This window comes from Leopardus geoffroyi, chromosome D3, assembly GCF_018350155.1.
Source record: "Leopardus geoffroyi isolate Oge1 chromosome D3, O.geoffroyi_Oge1_pat1.0, whole genome shotgun sequence".
NCBI lineage: Eukaryota > Metazoa > Chordata > Mammalia > Carnivora > Felidae > Leopardus > Leopardus geoffroyi.
Genome location: NC_059339.1, coordinates 36345279 through 36370325, shown reverse-complemented (window position 1 = coordinate 36370325; position 25047 = coordinate 36345279). Strand labels below are relative to the sequence as shown.

The 25047-nt window shown below is 41.2% G+C and overlaps 1 protein-coding gene across 10 annotated transcripts in view; it reads left to right on the top strand.

Annotated features, from left to right (window-relative positions):
• Nucleotides 1-25047, top strand: part of PTPRM (protein tyrosine phosphatase receptor type M) — a 796726-nt gene that overhangs the window by 173779 nt on the left and 597900 nt on the right. For all 10 annotated transcript variants that reach the window (XM_045459381.1, XM_045459379.1, XM_045459380.1 and 7 more), the window contains exon 2: nt 24166-24288. In XM_045459381.1, the coding sequence (XP_045315337.1) occupies nt 24166-24288 (123 nt within the window). The remainder of the gene's footprint in view (nt 1-24165; nt 24289-25047) is intronic.

The window sequence follows — 25047 nt, the reverse complement described above, 5'->3', positions numbered from 1 at the left end:
TTAATGTCGGTTAACTGCTGATTTTTTGACTTCTTAAGCAAGGTTCATGTTCCCTTTAGCTTTTAAGACCTGGTATTCGACTTGATAAGGGTTTCCACATAAATCCCCCAATACATAATCTCTTTCAACGTTTTGCCAAGAAAATTGGAATTACAGGATAGTTTTGTGACCAAAGGATATTTTTTCTCTGTTATCATTTTAATAACTGTAAAAGGAAATACCATGGGGATGCGTTTAGTTCTGATAGGCTAAATTTAAATTTATATCTTCTGTTTACTTTTTTTTTTTTTTAATTTTTTTTCAACGTTTATTTACTTTTTTGGGACAGAGAGAGACAGAACATGAACGGGGGAGGGTCAGAGAGAGAGGGAGACACAGAATCAGAAACAGGCTCCAGGCTCTGAGCCATCAGCCCAGAGCCCGACGCGGGGCTCGAACTCACGGACCGCGAGATCGTGACCTGGCTGAAGTCGGACGCTTAACCGACTGCGCCACCCAGGCGCCCCTCTTCTGTTTACTTTTAAATTCTGTTGTTTTATTTTTTAAATTTTTTAAAAATGTTTATTTTTTATTTTGAGAGAGACAGAGAGAGAGAATCCCAAGCAGGCTCTGGACCGATGCAGGGCTCGAACTCAGGAGCCGTGAGATCATGACCTGACCTGAAATCCAGAGTTGGACCCTTAACTGACTGAACCACCCAGGTGCCCCTGTTGTTTTGCCCCCCAACTTTAAAAAAAAAATTCAAATGATTTATAAACCTCTTAGTGAAATGAGCTTGTTACAGTCTATTTTTTAACAGACCATCTTTTACATGCCAAATCTAACTCCAAAATATTTGGTGGATTTAAGCATTTCTTCATTTTGAAGCCGCCCGTGTGCTCATTGGTGATGCTCCTCTCTCTTTTGTTCTGGTTCATACTGTGCAGCTCCTGATGGAGTACTATTTGTCACATCAGTCTCTGCTCAGGTGTCCAAAATGGCTTGTCCCTGGCCATTACAGTAAATACAACTTTTCTGTTTGACATGTAGGACCCCCCCAGTACCCTAACACCTGACATTCTTCCCTCAACTGTGCCACACCCTCATTTTATCCTACCCACCTCTTGGTCACTTCTGGAACAGTTCTTTTCTCCACACATCCGGATAAAATGTGTGCCATGACCAGTTTATTTCAATCCGATTTCTTCATTTTTGGACAAGTACATGTCCACCTAGAATTACCTCCTTCACAGTCTCTGCTTGCAATAAAACTGAACTCCAGCTGAACTCCCAGCATAACTGAGCCTTTCGGTGTCCAGGGTTGAGCATGCAAGGCCAGAAGTGATCAAGATAGAAGCAAGTCCCCTTGGGATAGAAACAAAGATAGTTTCTTCTTGGTTCTTAGGGCAGAGCAGAGTTTGCCAGCCTGTGTACCCCAAATGGGCACGGGGTGTAACTTTCCCTGCAGAAGGACAGAGAGTGAGATGTATACATATTTGTTTTCTGTATGTGCTGTGACATGAGGAAGACAGGGTGCCCTACGGTCAAGACCAATATCAGTCTGTCCCCAGCTAACCTACTGAGCCTGTATGTATGTATCCTATTGGTTCTGTTTCTCTGGAGAACTCTGACTATATGGCAATTTATTATATGGAATTGGCTCGCATGATTATGGAGGCTGACACATCCCATGATTTGTCACCAATAAGCTGGAGACACAGGAGAATTGGTGGTGTAGTCCTGAGTACCAGAGGCCAATGATGTAAGTCTCAGTCCAAGGGCAGGAGAAGGCTGATATTTCAGCTCATGCAGTGAGCCAGAGAGAGCAAGTTTTCCATTCTTCCACCTTCTTGTTCTATTCAGGCCCTCGATGGATTGGATGATGCCCATCCATTCTGGGGAAAGCCGTCTGCATTACTCAGTTGACTGATTCAAATGCTAGTTTCTACTGGAAACACCATCACAGATGTACCCAGATGGAATGTGTAGCCAAATATCTGGGTGCCTCGTGATCCAGACAAGTTGACACAAGATAAACCATCATAGCCACTATGGCTGCCTCCAGAGGGGAAGAATCAGGAGGGAGGTGGTGTTCTCTCCCTTCTTTGAACTCCTTTGGTGTGGATTATCCTTTGCCCAGAGCATCACCTCTGTTTTATTTTGTTTCTTCACAGGATCATGAATCTCTCAAACAGAGACCTTTAAAGAAAAGGCAAGTCTTGTTCACTAGGCGGTAGGTTCTCGCTATTAACCATTGAGCTCCATGAGGGCAGATACTGCTTCCATTGTGTTTACCACCATATCGCAGAGTACACAGCCCAGCACATACCAGGGGCCTGTGCATATTTGTAGAATGAATGACTTTTCCATCTGGTATTTACCAAGCCTAATAGCATCTTTTTTTGGATTGTTTTCCTCCCTCCAGTTCCCCCTCCAACACACACACACACACACACACACACACACACACACACACACTCACACACACTCAAATGAATTCAATGTTTTTGGTGTCGACTCCTATTGAAAATCTCATCTTGTAAGGATTAGCCAAGTTTTCTGCCTAAGTTAGTAAATGCAGTTGAATTCTGCTGAATGCATTTTTGTATTTTCTGGATCTTGTAAGATTTGTGGTGTGACTTTGACGCCACTTATGCTTGGACTATGAGACATTCTAGGAAAGTACATATGATAGGCCATGAATACTTCTTTAGAAAAAATATTTCTGTGATTTCTACAAGTGGGAAACATGAAGGTAATGGTTGATTTTAGGATTTATTAATGTTGGACGTGAACTTATGAGCCATGGAAACAGCACTCTAGAAAACTACCTTCTCAGCTCAGATTTCTTTGGTTTCTTAGTTGTGGCCACTTGGCAAAGAATGTGTTTTCTCAGTTCGTTAGTTACTTTGATGGATGCTCTTGGCTTAAAATCTATTTTGCTTATTATTTTTTTTTGTGGGGGGGAGTAAATAGTCTTAAATTTCTAACTGCTATTTAAAGGAAAAAGCCATGGGGCACTTGGGTGGCTCAGTCATTTGAGCGTCTGACTCTTGATTTTGGCTCCGGTCATGATCCCAGGGACTGGGATCGAGCCCCACGTTGGGCTCCACACTGAGCGTGGAGCCTGCTTGGGTCTCTCTCGCTCTCGCTCTCGCTCTCCCTATACCCTCTGCCCTGCTTGTGTTCTCTCTCTCTCTCCATAAATAAGTAAATGACCAAGACATAGAAGAACAGATTACAAATCTTTGGGTGAGTAGAGTACCTAAGGCAGTTTGGAAGGGGATACAGATATTTTTCTAGCCATATAAGTTTGATTAAAACCATTTGGAAAAATCAGTAATTTTGTAAAACATCTCTTGAGAGGTAACCAGTGATCTCTGTATCCCATCCTGTATTTGTGAGGGGAAAAAAATTTGAGGTGGTTAAGTTTTGAAGGCAGGCACATCTTGTTTTGATGCTAGTTACTGTTAACTTGCTTATCTAATCTCAAGAAGCTTATCTCTGCGAGCTGTAGTTTGCTCATCAGTTACATGAGCACAATAATTCCTGGTAAGGTTGTTGAGTATGAATACTAAGTATGGTATGATAAGTAAGGGCTACATAGTAGGTGATCAGTTAAGTATCAGATTTTCTTGTCATTCCGTATATGTAACGTAACCAGGGTTTGAATCAACAAAATGAGCCATTTCATAAATGACTGCAGAGTAGCTTTGCCATACTACCTTTGAGAAGTTTCAAATGGTTAAATTTGCTTCTTTTTAAAATGCCATTTTTTATTCTTGTTCCCATCATTTGGTTTTGGCCCTCTTTGCTAATGTTTTTGGTGGAATCATACACCAAATTTTCTGTTGGCTTAATTTATAACTCTATTTTCTTTTTGGCTGTATGCATACTATTTCATTTCGGGACCCATTACACTGTTGGATTTTTGGCTTCACTCACCTTTTTCCCCCTTTCTCCTCTTTGGCCCATCTCCTCCTATTTCATTTTGGCATCGCTGACATAACCGTTCACGCGTATGCTGTAATTCTGCCCAACACATCTTTAATGGTGCAGTATTCCTTTTTATTCTTTTTTATTTTTCAAAATGACAAGCTTGTATTTCAAGTGTGTGAAAATGCTCTAGAACTTCTTGTTGAATATAGATTAGTTGACATTTTAAATGTTAACCACTGTTGTAGAGTTGGGTTTTAGTTTTCTGTTTCTTCTCTGCCCTTTTCGTCATGTACCTCCTAGTTTCTGTCATCAACAAAGGATTATTGAGAATCCTCGAGTTTGTAGCCCTGTGCTGGGTCTTGCATGGAGCAAGTGTAAAGAGACCCTGTACAGTCACCCTCCATTCCGCGTGTTCTTATTTTATGAAGAATTTCAGAGAATACGAATTGTCATCTTCGAGGTGCTTGAATCTAAAACAAACATGGACGCGTAGTCCAAGCAAATATTTGAATGAAGGTATGTGTAAACAGTAAACAAGTAGATACGAGCGTCATTTACTGTAGACCAGACTTCTGGCTCCCAAGACGTTACCTGCCTTCACTGTCTTCATTTTCTCTCACTGTTGAGATGTCAGGCTCCCTTCCACATCACCTCGAATAATTGCTAGGCAGTTGTGCCACTTGGAAATGAGGTAACAGGTCCTTTAATTGGACTGGCAGTTGCACTACTTGTGATGGCATCTTTCTAGCACTGCTGCTTTATTCTCTTCATGATCTGTTCTCTTGAGAGATAAGCAGCAGGGGGTAGATCGCAAGGGTTGGGGGGATCTCCGGACAAGTCGGATACAGGACCCACCTCCCTGTGAAGGGGCCAAAGGGAGATGGGGAGTCCCTCTGTCTTCTCTCTAGTAGCTGGAATGTGGTTCAGTGACCACATGCAGCCAACGAGGAGCTTAAATGCAGGAAATGTGAACTTTAAGGCAATGACCGGTGGGACCAGTGAGTGATGATTCACTGTGTGGCTTTTGCGGAGCAGAGTAACATGAGAGTCCAGTATTCCTGAGCAGACTGACTCTCTCTCTGTCTCTCTCTCTGTCTCTCTCTCTCTCTTTCTCTGTCTCTCTGTCTCTCTCTCTCTCTCTCTTTCTCTCCTCCCTAGGTCCCTGCAAAGCATGTTTCTCCAATCTACCATTTATTATTTACCCTTCTGATGAATTGCTCTTCTATTTAGATTACCCAGGCTTCATGATATTTGGAGCCAAGAATCTGAACATAATCATCAGACAAATCAAACAACTAGTGTAGTAGAGGGACATGTCCCCACTACAGGAGGGGGTAGAATGATCAGGGGCATCTGGGTGGCTCAGTCCATTGAGCGTCTGACTTCAGCTGAGGTCGTGATCTTACGGTTCGTCAATTTGAGCCCTGCGTCAGGCTCTGCGCTGACAGCTCAAAGCCTGGAGCCTGCTTCAGATTCTGTGTCTCCTTCTCTCTCTGTCCCTGTCTCCCCCTGCTTGTGTTCTCTCTCTCTCTCTCTCTCTCCCTCTCTCTCTCTCTCTCTCTCAAAACTAACTAAATAAGCAAACAAACATTAAAAACAACAAAAGAAGAATGATCAGTGAAAATTGGACTGACAATAAAAGGACCAGCCAGAAGGAGCCAAGGTGGATCTATTAGTGGTGAGAATGGAAAGTTGTGGCTGAACATCAGAGAACTTAGCAAAGAAACAAACAAGTATGGTTTTCATCTCCTAGGTCCTTCGAGGACCTGGATGTTGTAGTCTGTTCCGTCCACATGGTTCTTTTCATAGTGAGAAGAAGGACCAGAAATGAGAGGAATAAAGAAATGGCAACACACCCTTTTAGGGCACGGACAAGGATCGTCTTCCCCCTGCAGCAAGGGGAACGTGTCTGGTCCACACGGAGGAGTAATTGGAATGCTTAGTAGCTGATTGAATTTGGGTCCAAAGCAAAAATAGGATGTGAAGACAGTGCAAGAGTTTTGTGCCCTGTATGTCACTTGGCTTTTAAACTGAGGCGAAATAAAATGAGATGAGAACAGTCTGCCCTCATTTCTTCATTTTCTTAAATACTGTTGGTCCAGCGTGTGACCGGACCTTTTATATAGAAAGTCCTGCCTTCAAAAAGTGATGCGATACAATTAATTATGTTTGCACTCTTCTACATATTTATTTTTTTATTTTGTGGTCCCTTTTCAATTGTCTCCTGCTCTCTATGTGGGAGGCAAGAGTAAGAGGCAAGGTAGGAGTTTCAAGAACATGGAGTTTTGCTCTGATCGTAGGCTTTTCAACACAAGCCTTGCCCTCCCTCTGGAGTTTCATTTGGACAGCTTTGTTCCAGTTTGTATTCTTCGTAAGGTCCATCTTCATTTCCTCTGTTCCTATCAGATCCCTATGTTTCCTTGAACTTCTTGACCAAACACCATTGTTTTCTTCCTGCTGGGTGGAACAGTAGATGCTGTTCCAGTTTCAGTATTAATTTCCTTTCTGGTATGGTACTTCTGAGCTGGAGTGCATTAGCATTTCTTTTCAATTTTGAAGGGAGATTTGATCTCTCAGCACCCTGCTTCAGTGTCTACGCTTTAGTGATGGTTCATTGTGGCTGCTTTACTTGTAAGGGCAGGTTTCTGATGTAAATGGAAAAGCAAACAAGCAGTTAATTTTGCATGCCCCTGCATTTTGCCGTAAACATGCCTACCTCAGTGTATTGCTTCTCTAAGGCACTCCTGCTTAACATGCTTCAGTTTGTAAAGGATCGATTTGTTCGGCAGAATTATTGGTAGTTGATGGTGGGAGTGAATTTGCTCTGGTATCTACTTGAGGAAATAAATCTCACTTCTCTTTTGCCTTCCCTTCATTAACTCCATATTGTTGCCATCAAATCTTTATTTAATAGGTATGTAAAGGATCTTCGGTGGTGTTAAGATGTCAACGCTGTTTGGGGATAAAATTCAAGGATGACATCCAACGTGTCCGTTGTAGTAAAGATGCAATTTACTTATGTAGTAAATGCGGAAGGAGCATCCATGGAATAGTCACTTTACTGTAATTGTGTACAACAATTTTACTGTAAGGAAAGCCTGCGTCTTGCCATTATCCACTTCTTCACTGTAAGCAAGTCAGATCAGTATTCTGACCTCTTCCCTTGTCTGTAACATGGGATGCCTTTTTTGCCCTCCTTCGTCACCAGGCTGCTGTGGGTGACCATATGGGAGCGTGAATGTCGCAATGTGATAATCTCATTCCCGGCACTATCCTGCTCTGGTTTGCCTTTGCAGCCTAATTCATCCCTTCTTCATATTATTCATGCTGAAATGAGCTTTGATTGCATGCCTTCTTATGGTGCATGTTTCTCCCCTTCTCCCCTTTGTGTTGATGCTCTCTCGAATCTCTGTCTGTCTGCACCCTCAAAACTTGACCAGTCCTCCCAGCCACACCTGAAATGTCTTCTCCCCTGTGAATTCACCCTTTTTCTTCCTAATCTGAAATAGTCTTTTAGTAGTCTCTGGTACCATGTGTCCTCATCACAGGGCTGAACTAGAGTTGGTTACATATGTGTTGCTAAGTATACTAAAATTGAGGATTGGGACCCTCTGTTCCTTTCTCTTTTTTCTTTTCTTTTCTTTTCTTTTCTTTTCTTTTCTTTTCTTTTCTTTTCTTTTCTTTCCTTTCCTTTCTCTTTCTCTTTCTCTTTCTCTTTCTCTTTCTCTTTCTCTCTCTTTCTCTTTCTCTCTCTCTCTCTCTCTCTCTCTCTCTCTTTTCTTTCATCCATCTTTTACTACAATGAACAGTGTATAGGTCCTGACTTACTGGATGGTGACCGGAGTGCTTTTGATAAATCAGGCAGCCCCCACCATTGTCTGCCTCATTCTCCTCATTGCATAACGCTTTGGAGGATCTCCAGTTTTTTTTTTGGCATTGGCCTTGGACATGGCTCAGGTATAGCAGTGTAAGTCACATACTACAAGTAGCTAAGGAGCAGCCACCCTGGATGGCCAGGCACCGCTTCTGCATTAAGCCCAGGGTGCTCACCATGTAGTCTGTGAGACCACTGAACCCCATACTGAGTGAGAAGAGGGACGATCTCATTCATGGGAGAATTATGAGCTGATAACACAGGAACAGAGAGGACACCTAGTCCATTCTGCGGCAATGGGTCTTATGGACAGGTGAACAAGAGTTTTCTCGGCAGTTGGCCAGGAAGTGGATTGCAGATGTACACAAGAGCCCAGGAGCCTGGTGTGCATGGAAGCGGGGGTGGCTGTGAGCGGAGCGTGCAGAGCGGGTGTGGATGCTGGTGGAGATGCCCTTTGGTCAGGGGGAGATGACAGAGGCTGGGCTCCTCAGGAGACAGGTAAGCGAGTGCTGGGGAGGATCTGTTTCAGAACCAGTTGATAACATGAGAGGAGAGGAAAGTGACCAGAGTAGAGGACGGGACTTGTCTTCAACCAGCAACAGAATCACCGGGAAGCACCTAAATAGAGCCCCAGCCTCTCCCTCAGCAATTGCTTCCATAGGTCTAGGGCAGGGCTCAAGACCTGTGTTTTAAGAAATAATCTGGTGATTCTGATATAGGTAGTCATTGAACTGCCTTTCGAGTAAATGAATTGTTCTTAAGAACTTTGTAAACTCAAGGAATTATAAAATTTGCGTGCGTGCGTGCACGCGTGCACACACACACACACACACACACACTTGTTCTGGAGGACAGATCATGAATAGCTTTGTTCAGATTCTCAAAAGGATCCATAAACTCCCAAACGTTTAAGAATCACCGAGCTAGGAGGAAAGCTCATGTGCTTTTCTTAACCTGGTACAAAATGAGAACAATGCTATGGCAGAGATACTAGAGATCGGTACCCCTTAAAAAAATGTTTTGTGATACAGGGATAGTTGGTATTTTCAGGAGCCCTACTGTAAACACATGGGGAAAAGTGCAGACTTGCCCAATTTGCAAATTGGGACTTATGTTTGGATTAATATCTCAGTGTCTCAAGAAGATAGTGTTTGGTCGATCCAGAGATTTAACAGTTTATCTGTAATAGGGTTTTTTTTTTTTTCAAAAGACTTTTTTTTTTTCTGACCTAATTAAATCTTCTGGTTTCCCCTGGGTTTTATTTTTTAATTTTGAAGTTAGCAGTATATAAAGTTCAGTATAATGAAGGTCTTTATTGAGAATTATTAGTAATGGTGCCAACTTTGCTCTCCTGTGGTTAAAGTCCTATCTGCATTTCTAAGATAAACATCTTTTTGAAATTTATGGAGCATATGAGAAAAAATGGATACTGATGCACTTGGATTTTACTGTTCACCCGAGCTTTGTGTCAGTAAGGCGTGGTGCTAAAAATGTTGCCCTCTCCCTCATTTCCTCCTAAACCAGTGGTGAGTTGGGAATATTGTTTATCCTGCCAAGATCAGTACTGCAAAGGGACGCAATGACTCTGGCGGGGGGCTCTGATCAGAGATAGGCTTCCCAGCGAGGGCTGAGGCTGGGCAAGGCACTGGTAACTACAGCTTGTTCTTAGCAGTGTGGTTTGGGTCCCAGAGCCCACATTTGATCATTGGCTTAAATATTACAGAGATAAAGTTGGAAGAGGTAAACTGTGAACTTTCCTCTAGGCAAATTTCTGCCCCTATGAAGGGTTACTAATTCTTAAGCCTAGTCAATATTAAATTGACCCACAAAGTTTTTTCTCAATTTACGGGGTACCCAGTGCTAGGTTAGATGTTGTTAAACGTATGTGTCCAATATGGCCAAAGGCCAACAACAATAAGCTTACTGAAGGAGAGTCCCCTAAGAAAGATCCAGGCTAGGTTTAACCAAGTGTAAAATTACACACTCAGATGCTTAAAACCAACTATATACTGACACTTTGATTAATCCCAGCAACCATGGCTTCTTATAACAAGCGTCTTATAAAAAATAATAATAAATTAAAAAGACCTTCCTGAGGGGCACCTGGGTGGCTCAGTTTGGTTGAGCGACTTCAGTTCTGGTCATGATCTCACGGTCTGTGAGTTCAAGCCCTGCATCGGGCTCTGTGCTGACAGCTCAGAGCCTGGAGCCTGCTTGATATTCTGTGTCCCGCCTTCTCTCTGTTCCTTTCCCCGCTTGTGCTTTGTCTCAAAAATAAATAAACACTAAAAAAAATTTAAAAAAATCTTCCTGAGAAGCAGAGTTCTCTAGTTTCTTGGCTTTATATTACAGTTAGGCCAATGAATAGTTTCTCCATATTATGGAGTCACTGAATTTGATATTAGCTTTTTTTGAACCTGTTCCCCTTTGACTTTTCCTGTGTTTAATGCTCTTAAGTGATCTCTACCAAATTGGAAATATTTAACATCTAGTTATTTGTATGTGTGGATTGTTTGCATGGGCCCGAACGTGGTCTAAATAAACATTTTTATTGGAGTAGATGTGGTTACAGGGCTGGTGGTGTGAATCCATTCCCGTATAGCTTTTGTTTGAGTTTTAGATTTTGAGCCTCTTTCTTATAGACTTTGAAAAAAACATAAACTGATTCAGATACTTTAAAAAATATTTTTTAATGTTTATTCTTGAGGGAGAGAGACAGAGTGTGAGTGGGGGAGGGGCAGAGAGAGAGGGAGACACAGAATCCAAAGCAGGCTCTAGGCTCTGAGCTGTCAGCACAGAGCCTTACGTGGGGCTCAAACTCACGAGCTGCGAGATCATGACCTGAGCCACCCAGGTGCCCCTTGATTCAGATACTTTTAGACATGAGTAAGCAGCTGCTGAGGAGTGGGGCAGGTTGAGAAGAACTTCTGTTAGATATTCTAATATCCTCCTGACAGATGGGATGTAGATCTTTTTGGGGTTGATTCGGATGTCAGTGATCCCCCCCCCCCCCCCACATCAGTTCCAGCTCACACAGATTTGAGAAGAGCAGGTGCCTGGTCCTGTGAATTTGTGTTCTCTGCTTTTCCTAGGCCGGGAACCTGGCCAGTCATCATGCAGATGTTCATACCTTTTTAGTTCTTCACCACCTCTACCTTGAACCTTCTCTTCTCTCTTTATTTATTTTTAAAAAAATTTTTTTTTCAACGTTTATTTATTTTTGGGACAGAGAGAGACAGAGCATGAACGGGGCAGGGGCAGAGAGAGAGGGAGACACAGAATCGGAAACAGGCTCCAGGCTCTGAGCCATCAGCCCAGAGCCCGACGCGGGGCTCGAACTCACGGACCGCGAGATCGTGACCTGGCTGAAGTCGGACGCTTAACCGACTGCGCCACCCAGGCGCCCCCTCTTCTCTCTTTAAAGTTGAGCTCTGCTATCCTTTTTGCCTATATTGTGTAACATTATTTTTCCTAGGTTTTATATTATAATCAGACCCCTTCCCAACCACATACCTAGATACACACCAACAGATTTTAACCTCCATCATGTTCCTGATAAAGAAGTATTAGATTTAGGAGAAGAGAGAAAAAAATAATAGAATGTATAATCTTAGAATTTGAAAATCTTACCTTAGAGATCATCTAAATCTGAAGTTGTCAAATACTGTTAAATATTAACTTTTTATGGTACATTTCTCTTACTGCCCATGGAACACCAACATTTAAAGTAAAGGAATGTTGAATATATCAGGTTGAAGCAGGGTTTTAGGAAGGCCGGCTGTAGACTCACCTTTGCAATCTAAGGGAGTCTAAGGGTTCTGAGAGGCACACTGAAGAACCAATGATCTGGTTTATCTGTGCTATTTTATATAGATCAGAAGTGAGGACCAGAAAGGAAAGGGAGCCAATATTTACTGATTTACTGGACAGATAATAAGTAGGATACGTAACTGGATAGGTTGGTAGGTAGGCAAATAGATGGTATAGATGTGTATATGTATAAACACACACATATATACAAAGCTGAATTCTTATAATATTCCAGAAAGTAGATGGTTTTACATATGAACCGAGGAGGAAAGCTTCTAAATGGATAGGGTTGTTACTTACCTCGTGTCTTTTTGGTGGTTAATCTACATTCTGCCCATCGTATCTCCACATTGCCAGCTGGTTGCCTCGCTCAAAACCACACGCAGGCCAGGGCAGGACTGGGACCCAGACATCCTGCTTCCTGGTCCAGGGTTATTTCCTCAGACCACTTGTTGTCTTTAGTCAGTGGCAAAAATAATACCTGCTATAAAGGGAAATAGAATTTTTTTTTTAATTTTTTTTTCAACGTTTATTTACTTTTTGGGGGGACAGAGAGAGACAGAGCATGAACGGGGCAGGGGCAGAGAGAGAGGGAGACACAGAATCGGAAACAGGCTCCAGGCTCTGAGCCATCAGCCCAGAGCCTGACGCGGGGCTCGAACTCACGGACCGCGAGATCGTGACCTGGCTGAGGTCGGACGCTTAACCGACTGCGCCACCCAGGCGCCCCAAAGGGAAATAGAATATTGAGTAAATAAAAAATGATAGAATGAAAGGCGCTTTAATTGTTTTGTCCTTCAGAAGGGTTAATATTCTTAGTTCCCTATATTTTAGCAACTAATTGGTCACATAAAATGACTGGAAGGAAAGCTGATTCATAGCCATTTTTGCATTATATAAGTGTTGCTCTTAGCTTAGAGAATGCAGCTTCCTAGTTTAAAAAATGATACAATGAACTATTCTTCAAAGTTTACTTTCATCATGGCCTGTGAATTGAAGTTTGATATTGAGTCCTTATTCACTACTGTTACATTTCATAAGTGTGAAAGATATATGGCATGTAATCATTAGCATTCTTTTTATGTTTGAAACATAAAATCAAAAACAACCGACTGAGGCATTAAACCAGAGTTCCTGGTATGATACACAGAAAATCCGTATGCTTTTTGTTGACTTATGCTGAGGTCTGCCAAATAACAGCCTTATTATGCAGATTCTCAGAATAACAGGCCATGGATATTTTAGATTCTCACATCTAGTTGCTGACTCTCTGGTTTTCTTTTTATCTGGACCATTTAGGGACAGGAGGCCTTCAGGATGAGTTTTTGGTCTTTCTCTTGGCTCCTGTAGCATTTTTCATATTTCTCCTTTTTAACAACTTCCTGTCCCTCAAGTTGCCTTCCCTGAGGACAAGAGCTTCTTTTTCATCCGCTTTGTACTTGTTTTTAACACCCTCTCCCTTCCTCTCTTCCTCTGCCTGGCACATGAGTCGTCTGTTGAGAGGAATTGGGCTGACAGGGAGGGAGAGAGGAGGGAGAGAAGGAGATGCCATGAGTAAGATCAAAAAGTCAAGAAAGAGCTCTAGAATCAGAATTTCTTCTTCCCTTGGTGCAGTGAGAATGTTGAGTGAATAGAATCCATTAGTATTTTTGTTCTTCAGTGTTCCTTTCCAATAAAAATATAGCAGTAAATGGTTTTTGTGCTTACCTTTGTTATAGAAAACTCCACAAAAATTCCGTTAAATCCAGCAGGTATTTAATGAGTATCAGGCATCTGTCTAGGACTGAGGATACAGAGGTGAAGAGAATGTTGCCCAGACCCACGGACCTCAGAACGCAGCAGACAACAAACTTGCCCACAGTCATGTTGCCATGTGGGGTAATAAAGATACCTAGAAGACTTACATATTTTGCAGTCGTGGTACATTGGAAGGAGTGCTTGATTTTATCTGTGAAAAGGAATCCAAAACAGGTACCCGGGAGAGGTAGCGTCTGAGCTGGCATTTGAAAAGTGAAGAGGAGTGTGCCAGCCAGACTCTGGAATAGGTGCAGAGATGGTGTCCCAGACATGTGACATGTGGGCAACACGGTCCTTAGAGTGAATCTACAGATGGTCAGGAATTACTGGAGCATACTATTACAGGGAAATGGTGGCAAAAAATGAAGATAAAGAAGTACACACACACACACAGTTCAAATCCAGGAAATCTCATATGTCACCTGATAACATTTGAATAGTATCCCATGGGCAGTCAGGGGCCCATGAATAATTTTAAGTAGGGAGAGACCATTTTTTGGCTGTGTGTTTTATAAAAGGTCAGCTTGCTGGTCATGTGTGGGATATACCGGGACAGGTTAGAGTCTAAATGTGAGGGAATGAGTCAAGGTCAGTGAGGACATGAGCTGAAACTAAGGTTGCAGTATGATGGGAGTAGCGGAATTGGCAAGAAAAAGATCTGAGAAGGTGTTTGGGGGGGTGGGTAAGGTATTGGGCAGAGAGGTGGTTGAGTCACATTCTTGGCTTGAACCTCTGATTTGTGGTGACATCAGCCCCCATAGGCAGTATCCACAAAAAGATGTCTGGCACCTTAATTTCCTGTTTCAGCCAGCACATACCAAACTTGGCCATGGCTTTTTTTGAGGTTCATCATCTTTTAACAGTGACTACGCTTTCAAGTGCCCCACCGAGTTCAACCTGCACCGTTTCCCTAGGAGATAAGTAATAAATTGTTCAAAAGAGTCATATCTTCTGTAGGACATAAATCCTCAGGGAGTTGCCTAAGGTCAGAATTTACCCTCGAAAATCCTATAGGGAACTTCTGAGTTGAAGACTGTTGTACTCTTTCTCAGTAAGCCTAACAGAGCCAGTCTCCAACCTTTGCCATGGGAATAGATGCTGTTTCCTCACTTGAGCACCAAATTGGAGGAGACTTGGCATTTGGACTCCTGTTGTATCAAAAAATGCAAACCTTTGGACAGGAGAATTATGCCAAACCCATTGTGATATGCCCTCTAAGAAAGACATGAAGAATGAAGGAACAGTGGCTGGCAGGTGGGGTGGGGGGTGCCAGTTCCTAGTTCTTTCTTCACACTCTTTGGCATAGGAGTGTTAGGCCCTTGAACTAAATAGAAAACTTCTCTATTTAAATCCCCCCATTTTCATCATTGAAATCATACACATTAATTGCTCCCACGATGTGAGATTTGCATCTCGCTTTTTCATACATAGAGTATGACACACAGTCTGTGACTTGTCTGAAGCTAGAACAAGTAGTTGACAGATCCAGGGCTTAACGTATCCTGGGTCTCAGATTCCAATTAAATAGAGTCAGTCTTACAAGTTACCAATTTTGGTTTTAGAATAATTACTCCTAATGATGGGAAATTGGAATGAATGTTTTGCCAAGAGGATATAGGAAATTATATTTACTTTTTCCTTATAATTTGATTCTACCCAATGAGCGTGATATGTAGAAAAAAATGTTCATTGAGGGAAATACGTTTAGTTGAGTTTAGGTTAATCAGCATCCAGTGAAAATAAACAATTGGTTGCCTGTTTTAAGCTGAATAACATGGCTTGGCTATAGTGCATTTGGGTGAGTTCAGGAATTTATTTTATCGGCTTTCCCAGATAATGATTTTGTGCTAATAAAATCATCAAGAGATGGATTTATAAATCATACTAAACTGGCAGGAGTGCTACTGGGCATAAAATGAAATGCTGTTTTTTTTATTAATTTCCTGGGTTTCTCTGACCAACAACCAGGATCATTTTCTACTTAGGAAATCTGCTTCTGTTGAGCAGTTACACTTAGGAGAAAAATTACAGATCGGGGGTTTCTTAGCATGAAATTAGAGCATGGAATTCAGCACTTTGATCAAGCAGTGTTATTCTGTTGCCCTTATTCACCTGAGAGATATTTACGACTAAAAGGAGTTATTTAGAGCAGTGATCTCCAAAAGGCTTTCTCTCCATCCTTTGAGGTGTATAGTACAATCCCTTGGTGCATGGAAGAAAATATTTGAACTTCAATTTATATTTACTTTGTAGTTTGCACTTGAAAAGGTCAGTTATGTGTGTGTCCATAATAATCTACATTATATAATTTATAAATAGGAAAACATAGGATGGTTGTGCCTTTTTAAAAAACTGATAATACCTTCTTAAAAATGTTTGAAGCCACTGATCTGAAGCAGTTTTCTAAAAATGGGCCAATGATTAGATTATTCTGGGAATTTTTTTAAAAGTGCCGATTCCCAGGGCTGCTCCCAGAAGAGTCTGGTTAAATAGGTCAGTCTGGAACAGTGGTTATCAGACATTAGTAGGCACCAGAATCACCTGGAGGTCTGGCTTGTTAAAACACAAGACTCCAGGGGCACCTGGGTGGCTCAGTTGGTTAAGCATCAGACTCTTGGTTTCAGCTCAGGTCAGGAACTCATGGTTTCATGGGTTCAAGCCCCAGAGCTCTGTGCTGGCAGTGTGGAGCCTGCTTGGGATTCTCTGTCTGTCTCTCTCCCTCTCTCCCTCCCTCTCCTTCCTCTCCCTCTCCTTCTTCCTCTCCCTCTCTCTCCCTCCCTCTCTCTCTTCCCCTCCCACACTCATGCTGTCTCTTTCGAAATAAATAAATACACTTAAAAACAAAAAAATCACAGGACTCCACCCCAAAGTTTCTCATTTAGTAGGTTGGGGGCAGGGCCTAAGAATCTGCATTTCTAACAGGATCCCGGGTGGTACTGCTGGTCCAGGGGCCACTCTGAGCACCATTGCTCCAGTGTGGGACTCAGGACCCATGCAACTCCAAAGATGAAGTGATAAATACTGATCTAGATTTGACCGTCTTCTCCCCTAGATGGTTTCTGCAGATACCCTATCATTTTGTTCTTTCTTTTTCTTTCTCTTTCTTTCTTTCTTTCTTTCTTTCTTTCTTTCTTTCTTTCTTTCTTTCTTTCTTTCTTTCACTTTCTTTTCTTTCTTTCTTTCTTTCTTTCTTTCTTTCTTTCTTTCTTTCTTTCTCTTTCTTTTCTTTCTTTCTTTCTCTTTTCTTTCTTTCTTTCTTTCTTTCTTTCTTTCTTTCTTTCTTTCTTTCTCTTACTGCTGTTGCTATGATAGAGGCAGACAACTGTTTTTCACACTATAGTTTTCAATATTGGTGTGGACAGTAAGAGGACCAGTGTTAGATTCAGGTAAACTTGGATTCATAGGGAGTGGTTTAATTAAATCCTGTAGCAACTCTATAAAATTATTCATTGATAAGTGGGAAACTGAGACAGATCCCTAATGATTTGGATGCGTCTATACAATATTTGGGAATAGAAATGATACTGGTACCCATTGGGATAAAAAAAAAAGATTTTAAGATCAATAAGAAAAATGCTTGGTTGTTTGTTGCGATCAGGCCTTTTTAAAAATTAGGAATCAATAGATGGATATGAAATGAAGTATACAGTAAGTATAATAAGCCATAGACACTTTAAGAACAAGACAGCTCATTTCCTTTGAATTATATAAAATATATCCATTGGCAAATAGCACTTTTTACAATAGAGCTTAGCATTAGCGATTTAAATGCCTGTGCAACGTGTAAAAACTACTTGCTGGATTAAATTATGTAGAAGAGCATTTCTATAATGCTTAGTGTCTGATTCACTAACCGTCACCGGGGCACTCAAAGTTTAAGAGGCTTTATATACTTGTATTGTTTGGCAGGCAATTAAATGTAGATGTCACTGGGATTGATTTATAAGAAGAAAGCAATGGCTTCACTATGTTGGTGCAGGTTTGTTTCTTTAACTCTTAAAACAATTATGTATATTACAGCTCACTTTCTGTTTATCGTTTGAAGTGTATTAATTTCTAGCCATTTACCTGACAGTTTTAAATTTGAAATAAGTGGATAGGACCACCTGAGATTACACGTATTTTAGGAAAATAGAACATATAACATTAATTTTCTTTGTGGGGTGCATTAGCACTAGTTTTCGATTCGCCCGCTCTGTAGAGAGACCCATTTAATACTTTATGCATTTGGTAAAGGCTGCCTTAAATGGGGTCATTCTGTATTTAGAACAAATGAGAAAAATGTTCCAGAAATCTCCTCAAGGAGTATTGCCATCTTTTCACAAAATAACTTTAAATGGACTGTAATTATACAAGAACTTGATTGCTAGAATATATGAGTCAATTTAACCTGTTAAAGGCAGAACAATTCAAAATGTGTGTATATCTTAGAAGTAAGTTTGTGAAATTAACATTTGATTGTCCTCTACTGGCTTCTTAGAGGAGCTTATTTGCAATGCAGTTCATGCAACAATCATTATATAAATATTACACATTGTTTACTTATTGAGGTGCATTCAGAGTAAAAATGTGCAGATTGGAAAGAATATGACCTTTGGACTCAGACATTGGGTGAACTGCTGGCCTTACATTGAACTCTGTGTGACTTTGGGCAAGATAATTGACCACTCCAAACTCCCATTTGTAAAAACTGGGATGTATCAATGAATTTCCAGGCAGGAGACAGAAACCACACAGTAATTTGAATAGGAAGAGTCTCGTATAAAGAATAATTAAGTAGGGGCACCTGGGTGGCACAGTTGGTTGAGTGCCAGACTCTTGATTTCCGTTCAGGTCATGATCTCACAGTTCATGAGATCCAGCCCTGAATAGGGCTCTGAGTGGACAGTATGGAGCCTGCTTGGGATTCTTTCTCTCTCTTCCTCTCTCTCTGCTTCTCTCCTGCCTATGCTCTCTCTCTCTCTCAAAAAATAAGTAAGCTTTAAAAAAAAAGAATAGTTAACTATAACAGTGGATTGGAATATAGGAGATTGGCTAGTACGAAGTAAAGTGAGCCTTAAGAATAAAGGAATAGTAGATACGAGAGGCAGGCACTGGTCCAGGGAAGTAAGAGAGGAGTCAAGGAGGAGATCCTTCTAGAGCTGATATCCAGGGCTCAGTGGATGGTAGGGAAGTTGCTGTGGGGCCACACGGATGAAACCTGGAAAAAATGGGTCCTCTAGAGTAGCAGGGGAAGCTGTTCATGGGGGCATTCTTCTGGGGGGGGGCACTCCCCTCAGAACTGCAGCAGGGTGCTGGGATAAGTTCCTATCTGCAGGGTACTGCCCACCACCGTGCACCAGTCGAGCTGGACACTGGGAAGCCTCCTGCATCGTGGGCCTGGTGCTGGAGAAACCTTGTGTGCTGAGGGGCCTTCCCTGGAGCCCTGCAAGCCCCCCACCCCCCACCCCACTGCCTCGCCTTCCTCTCAGAGTGCCTCTTCAGAACCCTCTACTGTTAAAGCTCTCTGTCTTACCCACAGGGATAGGAATGTAGTTAGAGAGCTTGGATATAGTTCTGCAGAGCAAGAGATGAGAAGTGAATTTAGAACTGAGAGGTATTAGATTGATAGCTGGCATAAAGGATATCAATGCTTGCCTTTAGGGGTTTTAAGATTAAGTAATACATGTAAACATATGCATGGTTTTGTTACGTAACAGTTTCTTTGAATTGAGACAAATGTCTCCTAGTGATTGTGCAGAGCAAATGAGATAATGACTGTGTATTGCCTTATGCAAAATCTGACTGGCATGGCAGATGTCCACAAAATGGTAGCTGTTAATACCAGAGAACTTTGTAGATCACAGGTTGTACTCTGCCTTAGTAGGGTTCTCACGTGGTGGTGTTGATTAGTAACTTCAAGCAAAATAAATAGTCCTAGGTAATGGTTCTCCTTCCCAAACCTTAAAGACGCCAGGTAGCAACCTTTGAAGACCTTGAAGTCAGGTTAGTAGATCTGGACCAGCCTTTTACAAAACCAGATAGAACAGAGATGATATGTATCAATGTACCTCAGAGATAAATTTGGTTTGCAAAATGTACATGTATGTGTGCTGGGTCAACATGTCATGACCCATGTGGGTCACTGTGTATAGAATTGTGGAATCATTATATTGTACATGTGAAACTAATATAATACTGTATGCTAACTATACTTCAATTATAAAATACTGCTCTAAACGATGGGCACTAACTCTTGTCAATTTATTTTCTTTTGTCTGCTCTCCAGGCCTGGCACTTTTGTAGGACATAGGTGGTCATATGAGAGATCTTTTGAGGTTTCCTTTGGGGAAAAAGTGGACCATCCTCTCCTTTATAGCTTATGTCTTAATGATATCATACTATTCTTGGATCTACTGAGTAATTCTTTATTACTCCAAAGGAAAGAAGAAAGATAAATTACCTTCGATATGCAAACACAGTATTTTATTTTCATAGATCAAGAATGACCTTTATAGACAACTAGTCTTGCTATCTAATTATTGCCCCCAAAAGAGTTTGACTTTTCTAAAGCAAAAACCATAATTTGTGGAGACTTAATTAACATTTAACCAACTTATAGTTTTAGGCCATAATAAAAAATGAACATGTTCACTGATTTAGTCATATTTGTAGCTTATTCATCTTGGAATACACCAGGATGGGGCTGGGTGCTTTGTGGGGGCTATATTGAGAGTTTTCATTGATTAAGTGGATATTACCTTGCGCTTCTTTTAAATGTGTCCAGCCAAAATTGTTGCAGCCAAATTCTGCATAGAATTTTGGGGAATTCATTACCCATTTTTCTAAAAAGCATTTATTGGGTGCCTACCATGTGCCAGTTCTAGAGATTACCAAGATGACTAAGAGTTACAACCAAAACTACTTTCCAGCAGAATTCCTACTGCCTATAGGCTTTCATGCACCTTTCTTTTAGAGAGAGAGAGAGAAGGAGGGAAAGATCTGGGAGAGCTTGAGAAGAAGAGGAAGGAACAGAGAGGGGGGAAGGGACAGAGAGGGGAAGGGAGAGGGAGAGAGGAAGAGGGAGATGGAGAGAGAGACAGAGTGTGAATGATGACAACCAACACCCCACCTGGCTTGCATCACCTTTCCTCCATCTTGTACATGACTTTTGGTTTAGTACTGATTTCCCTCTGCAAAAGGAAAATGATTTAATTTGATCTGATAGAGGAATATGGTCCAGCCATGAGCTTTTGGGCATTAGTCCAAGTAAAGACAGTTCCCGGGAGACCTTGGCAAGTCCCTTGCTGGCCACATCCTCCTACGTTCCTGTACAGAAACCGTGTTTTTCTGAAAATCGAGGATATTTATTTTTGGAAGAGCTTCATTTCATTGCATTTTGGGAGACGTTGCTTCCTTATCACATTCTTCATTGGCCCCAGAGCATTTACTTGGAAAATCTATCAGCTCTCTCTCTCCTTTGCTCTTACATGGCTCCACGGAGGAGCCCACAGGAATGTGCCTGCATGAATGCTCACGGCTCTTCACCTTCCAAGGACACACACTTCTTAATTTCCAATTAAATATTCCAGTTATTTGCAATGAAATGAACCCATGAGGGTCATTGTTATAAGAAGGACTTCAGAACTAATGATAAACAGGTACTGGTTGAACATGCCTGACCGCATGATACACATTTGCTCTCTTATTGAATCACCAGAAATGCCATGTGAAAGATGTGTCATCTGCATTTTATAGGTGGAGAAACCAGGATTCAGAGATTTCTCTAAGTGATTTGTCTACAGTCACAAATCTAGTAGTGTAAGAAGAGGGATGGGCCAGATGTTTGACCCTGTTTGCTTCCCCACTGCACAGAGCTGCCTTGAAAACCAAGATTTAATTGTTGTCTCCTTAATTGATTAGTTTAATTCAGATGTAAACACCTTAATCTCATCTCATTTTAGCTCAATAAACTACCTTTGCTATTTTTAGGGTCTCAAATTTGTTGGATGAGGCCAGTGATGGCTCTGAAAATTGGTGTGTGGGGGGATATATCTTGGGGCAATAGGAAATTCATACTGTATCCCATTTTCCAATGGTTTGATAATCGTACATGGGTCCAGAAAGAACCATATCATACATTTTATGTTTCCTTTCAAGTGATAAAAACAGCTTTATGTAATGGGAAAGTATATCTTTGCACCAGGTTTTTGTATCAGCCTTTGGGGTTTGCTATCAGCCATGCATGCTTTTGCCTTTATATTTGGTTATATCTTCAGTGCCAATGGTGGTTTTGTAAACCAGGTCTTTAACCAGCTTCGAGTTGTTTTGTGGATGCCGATAGCTATGTTTCACTGTTCAAGATTGCACTGCAGGACTTTCATCAAGGTGCTATCTGTATTTCCATGGGGGGACCCCGTTTCTGTCAAAATTCATGGTGGTTTCTTTCTGTCTGAATATTACTAGTGTTACTGCTGTGTGAGCTTATTCCTACAGTACCGAAGCTATTTTCTACATCAGAATTAGGGTTTGCAACCAAGGGAAAATATTTCTCCTAGATGTTTGCATAGTCTTCTAACATTTCTTACCCCAAATTGGAAAGTTGTTAGTATTATGTGCTTTTAACCAAATCCACTTTGTTTCTGAACTTGTTAAAGCTGAGTAGGAGGGAAGTATAAATTACCAGTTGTTGTCAAGGTGAAATATTAAGTTAGTGCTGTATCTTTGTAATGAGTTTCTGTTTTCAGTGGAATGTTTAATTGACCAGTTCTGTGAAAGTTTCACAGAAGACAGTTTCCAGGGTCACTAATTTCACTGTCATGCCTGAAGCTAACAACTAAGACAAAGCTAGAAAGCTGGGAGAGACCTAAAACAGTCTGAGGTCCCTTGACTCTGCCCTGTTTAACATTTTTTAATCAGTGATTTGGAGGCAGACATAGAACGTGTGCTTATCAAGTTTGCAGATGATCCCAGTCTAGGTAAGATGACTAATACCCGAATGGTAAAATCAGGATTCTAAAAGCTCTTAACAGGCTGGAGTGAGGCATGGAAAGCAATGAGATGGGATTTAGTAAGGATCCATGTACAGCCCTGAGTTCAAATTCGGGAAGTCTTATTGCAAGAGAGGGGAAATAGCTCAACAGCAGTGGTATGAAAAAAACCTATGGGACTTTAGGCTTGCAGAAGCTCGGAATGGACCGCCACTCTGCCTTGACTGTTGAAAGAGCATGAGGTCCAGGGAAGCAGCCAGTTGAATTCTGGCTCCAGTACTGGGAGTCATTGTTCTGGATGAGTGCTGATAACCCTGGGACTAGCCAGAGAACACTGGCCAGGGCAGTGAAAATCTGAAAGCCTTCTGGTAGGAGGAACTGAGGGGAGCAAAACATGTTTTGCCTGGAGAAGTGAAGACTTAGAACATGACAGCTCTTTTCAAATAATCAGCTTTCCTGTGTGAGAGCGGAGACTTTTTTTCCTATTTCTTCACAGGGTACAGCTAAGATCAATGAGTATACATTTGAAGAAGCAGAGTTTGGGCCTTTTTAAAGGGGGGGGGTTGTCTACAAGGTAGGGATGCTTTTCTAAATTTCCTGAGTGTCTCACCAGTTCAAAGCTGTCGATCCGTCTAGAAGCTTGTAGACTTGACATAAGCATTTGGATGGAAGTTGGCCCCAGGTGACCTCTAACATCTGTCTTTACCTCTGAGTTTGTACAATTGCTATTTTATTTATCGTCTTGCTGCCAGACATAGTATTATTGCACTGCAGACATAGCGCAATAATGTTCTTATTTTTGTGTTGTCTTGACCAGAGCCCTAATTCTCCTCATTGGCAAGTAATTGTAAGTAATACTTTTAATGAATATAACTAATAGCGTTATATAATGGACATTAGAATTTTTATAGTAATTAATATGACCAGTAAAATCACTCCCTTTTGCAATGTGAAGCATTGGTGAAAAGATTTGATACCGTACCAATTCAAAGTAACAGGAGACATTGAAGAGGATGTGGGCGGGACTGAAAATCATCAGTGTGCCCCACGATGCTGAAAGAGCTGAACTGCTTTGTAAAATTGCATTTGCTTTTATTCTTTCTTTCTTTAAGTAGCTTCATTTCTAGCACCAGAAGTAAGCAGATGTTTACCGCATGGTTAGTTTTGAACTTATTCTTGCCGTTAAAAAGCGTGTGGACTGTAAGCAAATTTATAATCTGTTTTACTTTTGAGGCCTCAAATCTCCAAAGTGTTAAAGTGAAACCTATTTTTACCTTAGGTTTAGAATAATCCTTAGAGAATATGTTTTGCAAGCTATGTTCATGGTCTCTACTGTATTTTTTCCCCCTGACATTGTGCCAGTATTGCGGTGAAAGCCTTTCTCTTTTCATTTTTTTTGGACACATCATGATGTGTTTTTATTGAAAACACATTGAATGCCTAGGGCAACCCTATTAAAGTTTTGAACATAAGATCAATTATTCCAAATTCCTGCAAATCTGGAAAATATGAATTATAAATTTGCTCAGGTCTAAACTTTCAATTGGATTATATGAACACTGGATTCTTTGGAGGGGGAACAGTATAGTGTAGCAGTACTGGCAAGGCATGGTTAATATTCTTGATTAACACTCAGCACTTAGGGCACAGTAGGGTCAAGTTCCATTGTACCTGAGCACAAAGGTCAAATCAAATTTGGTTCAGTATCAAGTAGGTTTACAGTGACCTGCAATCATCATAGCTTGTTCCAGAGGTCTGTTTGGTGCTCACATCGCTTTTCATTCTTTTACATTTTAGGTGGTTGCCTCTTTGATGAGCCACATAGCGCATGTGGATATAGTCAGGCCGAAGATGATGACTTCAACTGGGAGCAGGTGAACACCTTGACCAAACCAACTTCTGATCCGTGGATGCCCTCAGGTTTGCATGTAGTTTTAAGTTTTCTTTTTTAAAACCGAGAAATTAAATTTTCTTTTTAAAATCAAAGCTTCACAGGAGTCTTAATCACAGTAAATATTCCTTGGGTATTGGTGGAATGAGTGGGGATGTTGGTCTTTGAGTGTGGCACTTCAAGGTGATTAACTGGTACATTCCCATTGTACCATAGTCCAATTAAGAGGACCAGTGATGATGTACAAAGAGTTTACCTTTGTATCTCTTCCTTTCAAGTTTAATTAAAGTTTACTTCCTTTATCTTTGGGTGCACCTGAGCTAGATTAATGGGAATTCCCCAGTTGATCCTTTTCCAAGAAGTAGATATGGGAAATAGATGGATGCCTCTTCTGGCAAATGTATCTAGTGTATGGAACTCTAGCTGGGAAATCCAAACAACAAAGTCTCCTTCACAAATGGGAGACCTTGGGGAATAACTTAAATCTTGTTGCCTCGAGGGGCTCACTTGGCACCAAAGATAAAATGGTGATGCACACATGTGGATACTTTTTCTCTGGAAGAAGTGCTTAATAAATTTTCCCATGAGTGAAAGACATTTGTTCCATGGAACACCAACAAGAATTCAACTTCCTGTTTTGAAGGAAGAGTAGGGAGTTAGTGACGAGTGAATGTTAATCACATTGAACTTGATCATTTTAATGACCACCCTTTTCAGGTGGTGTGTTGGACATCCTTCTAAAAGGTTAGATTTGCTGATTTATGTTACAAAGGGGTGATGAGTATGCT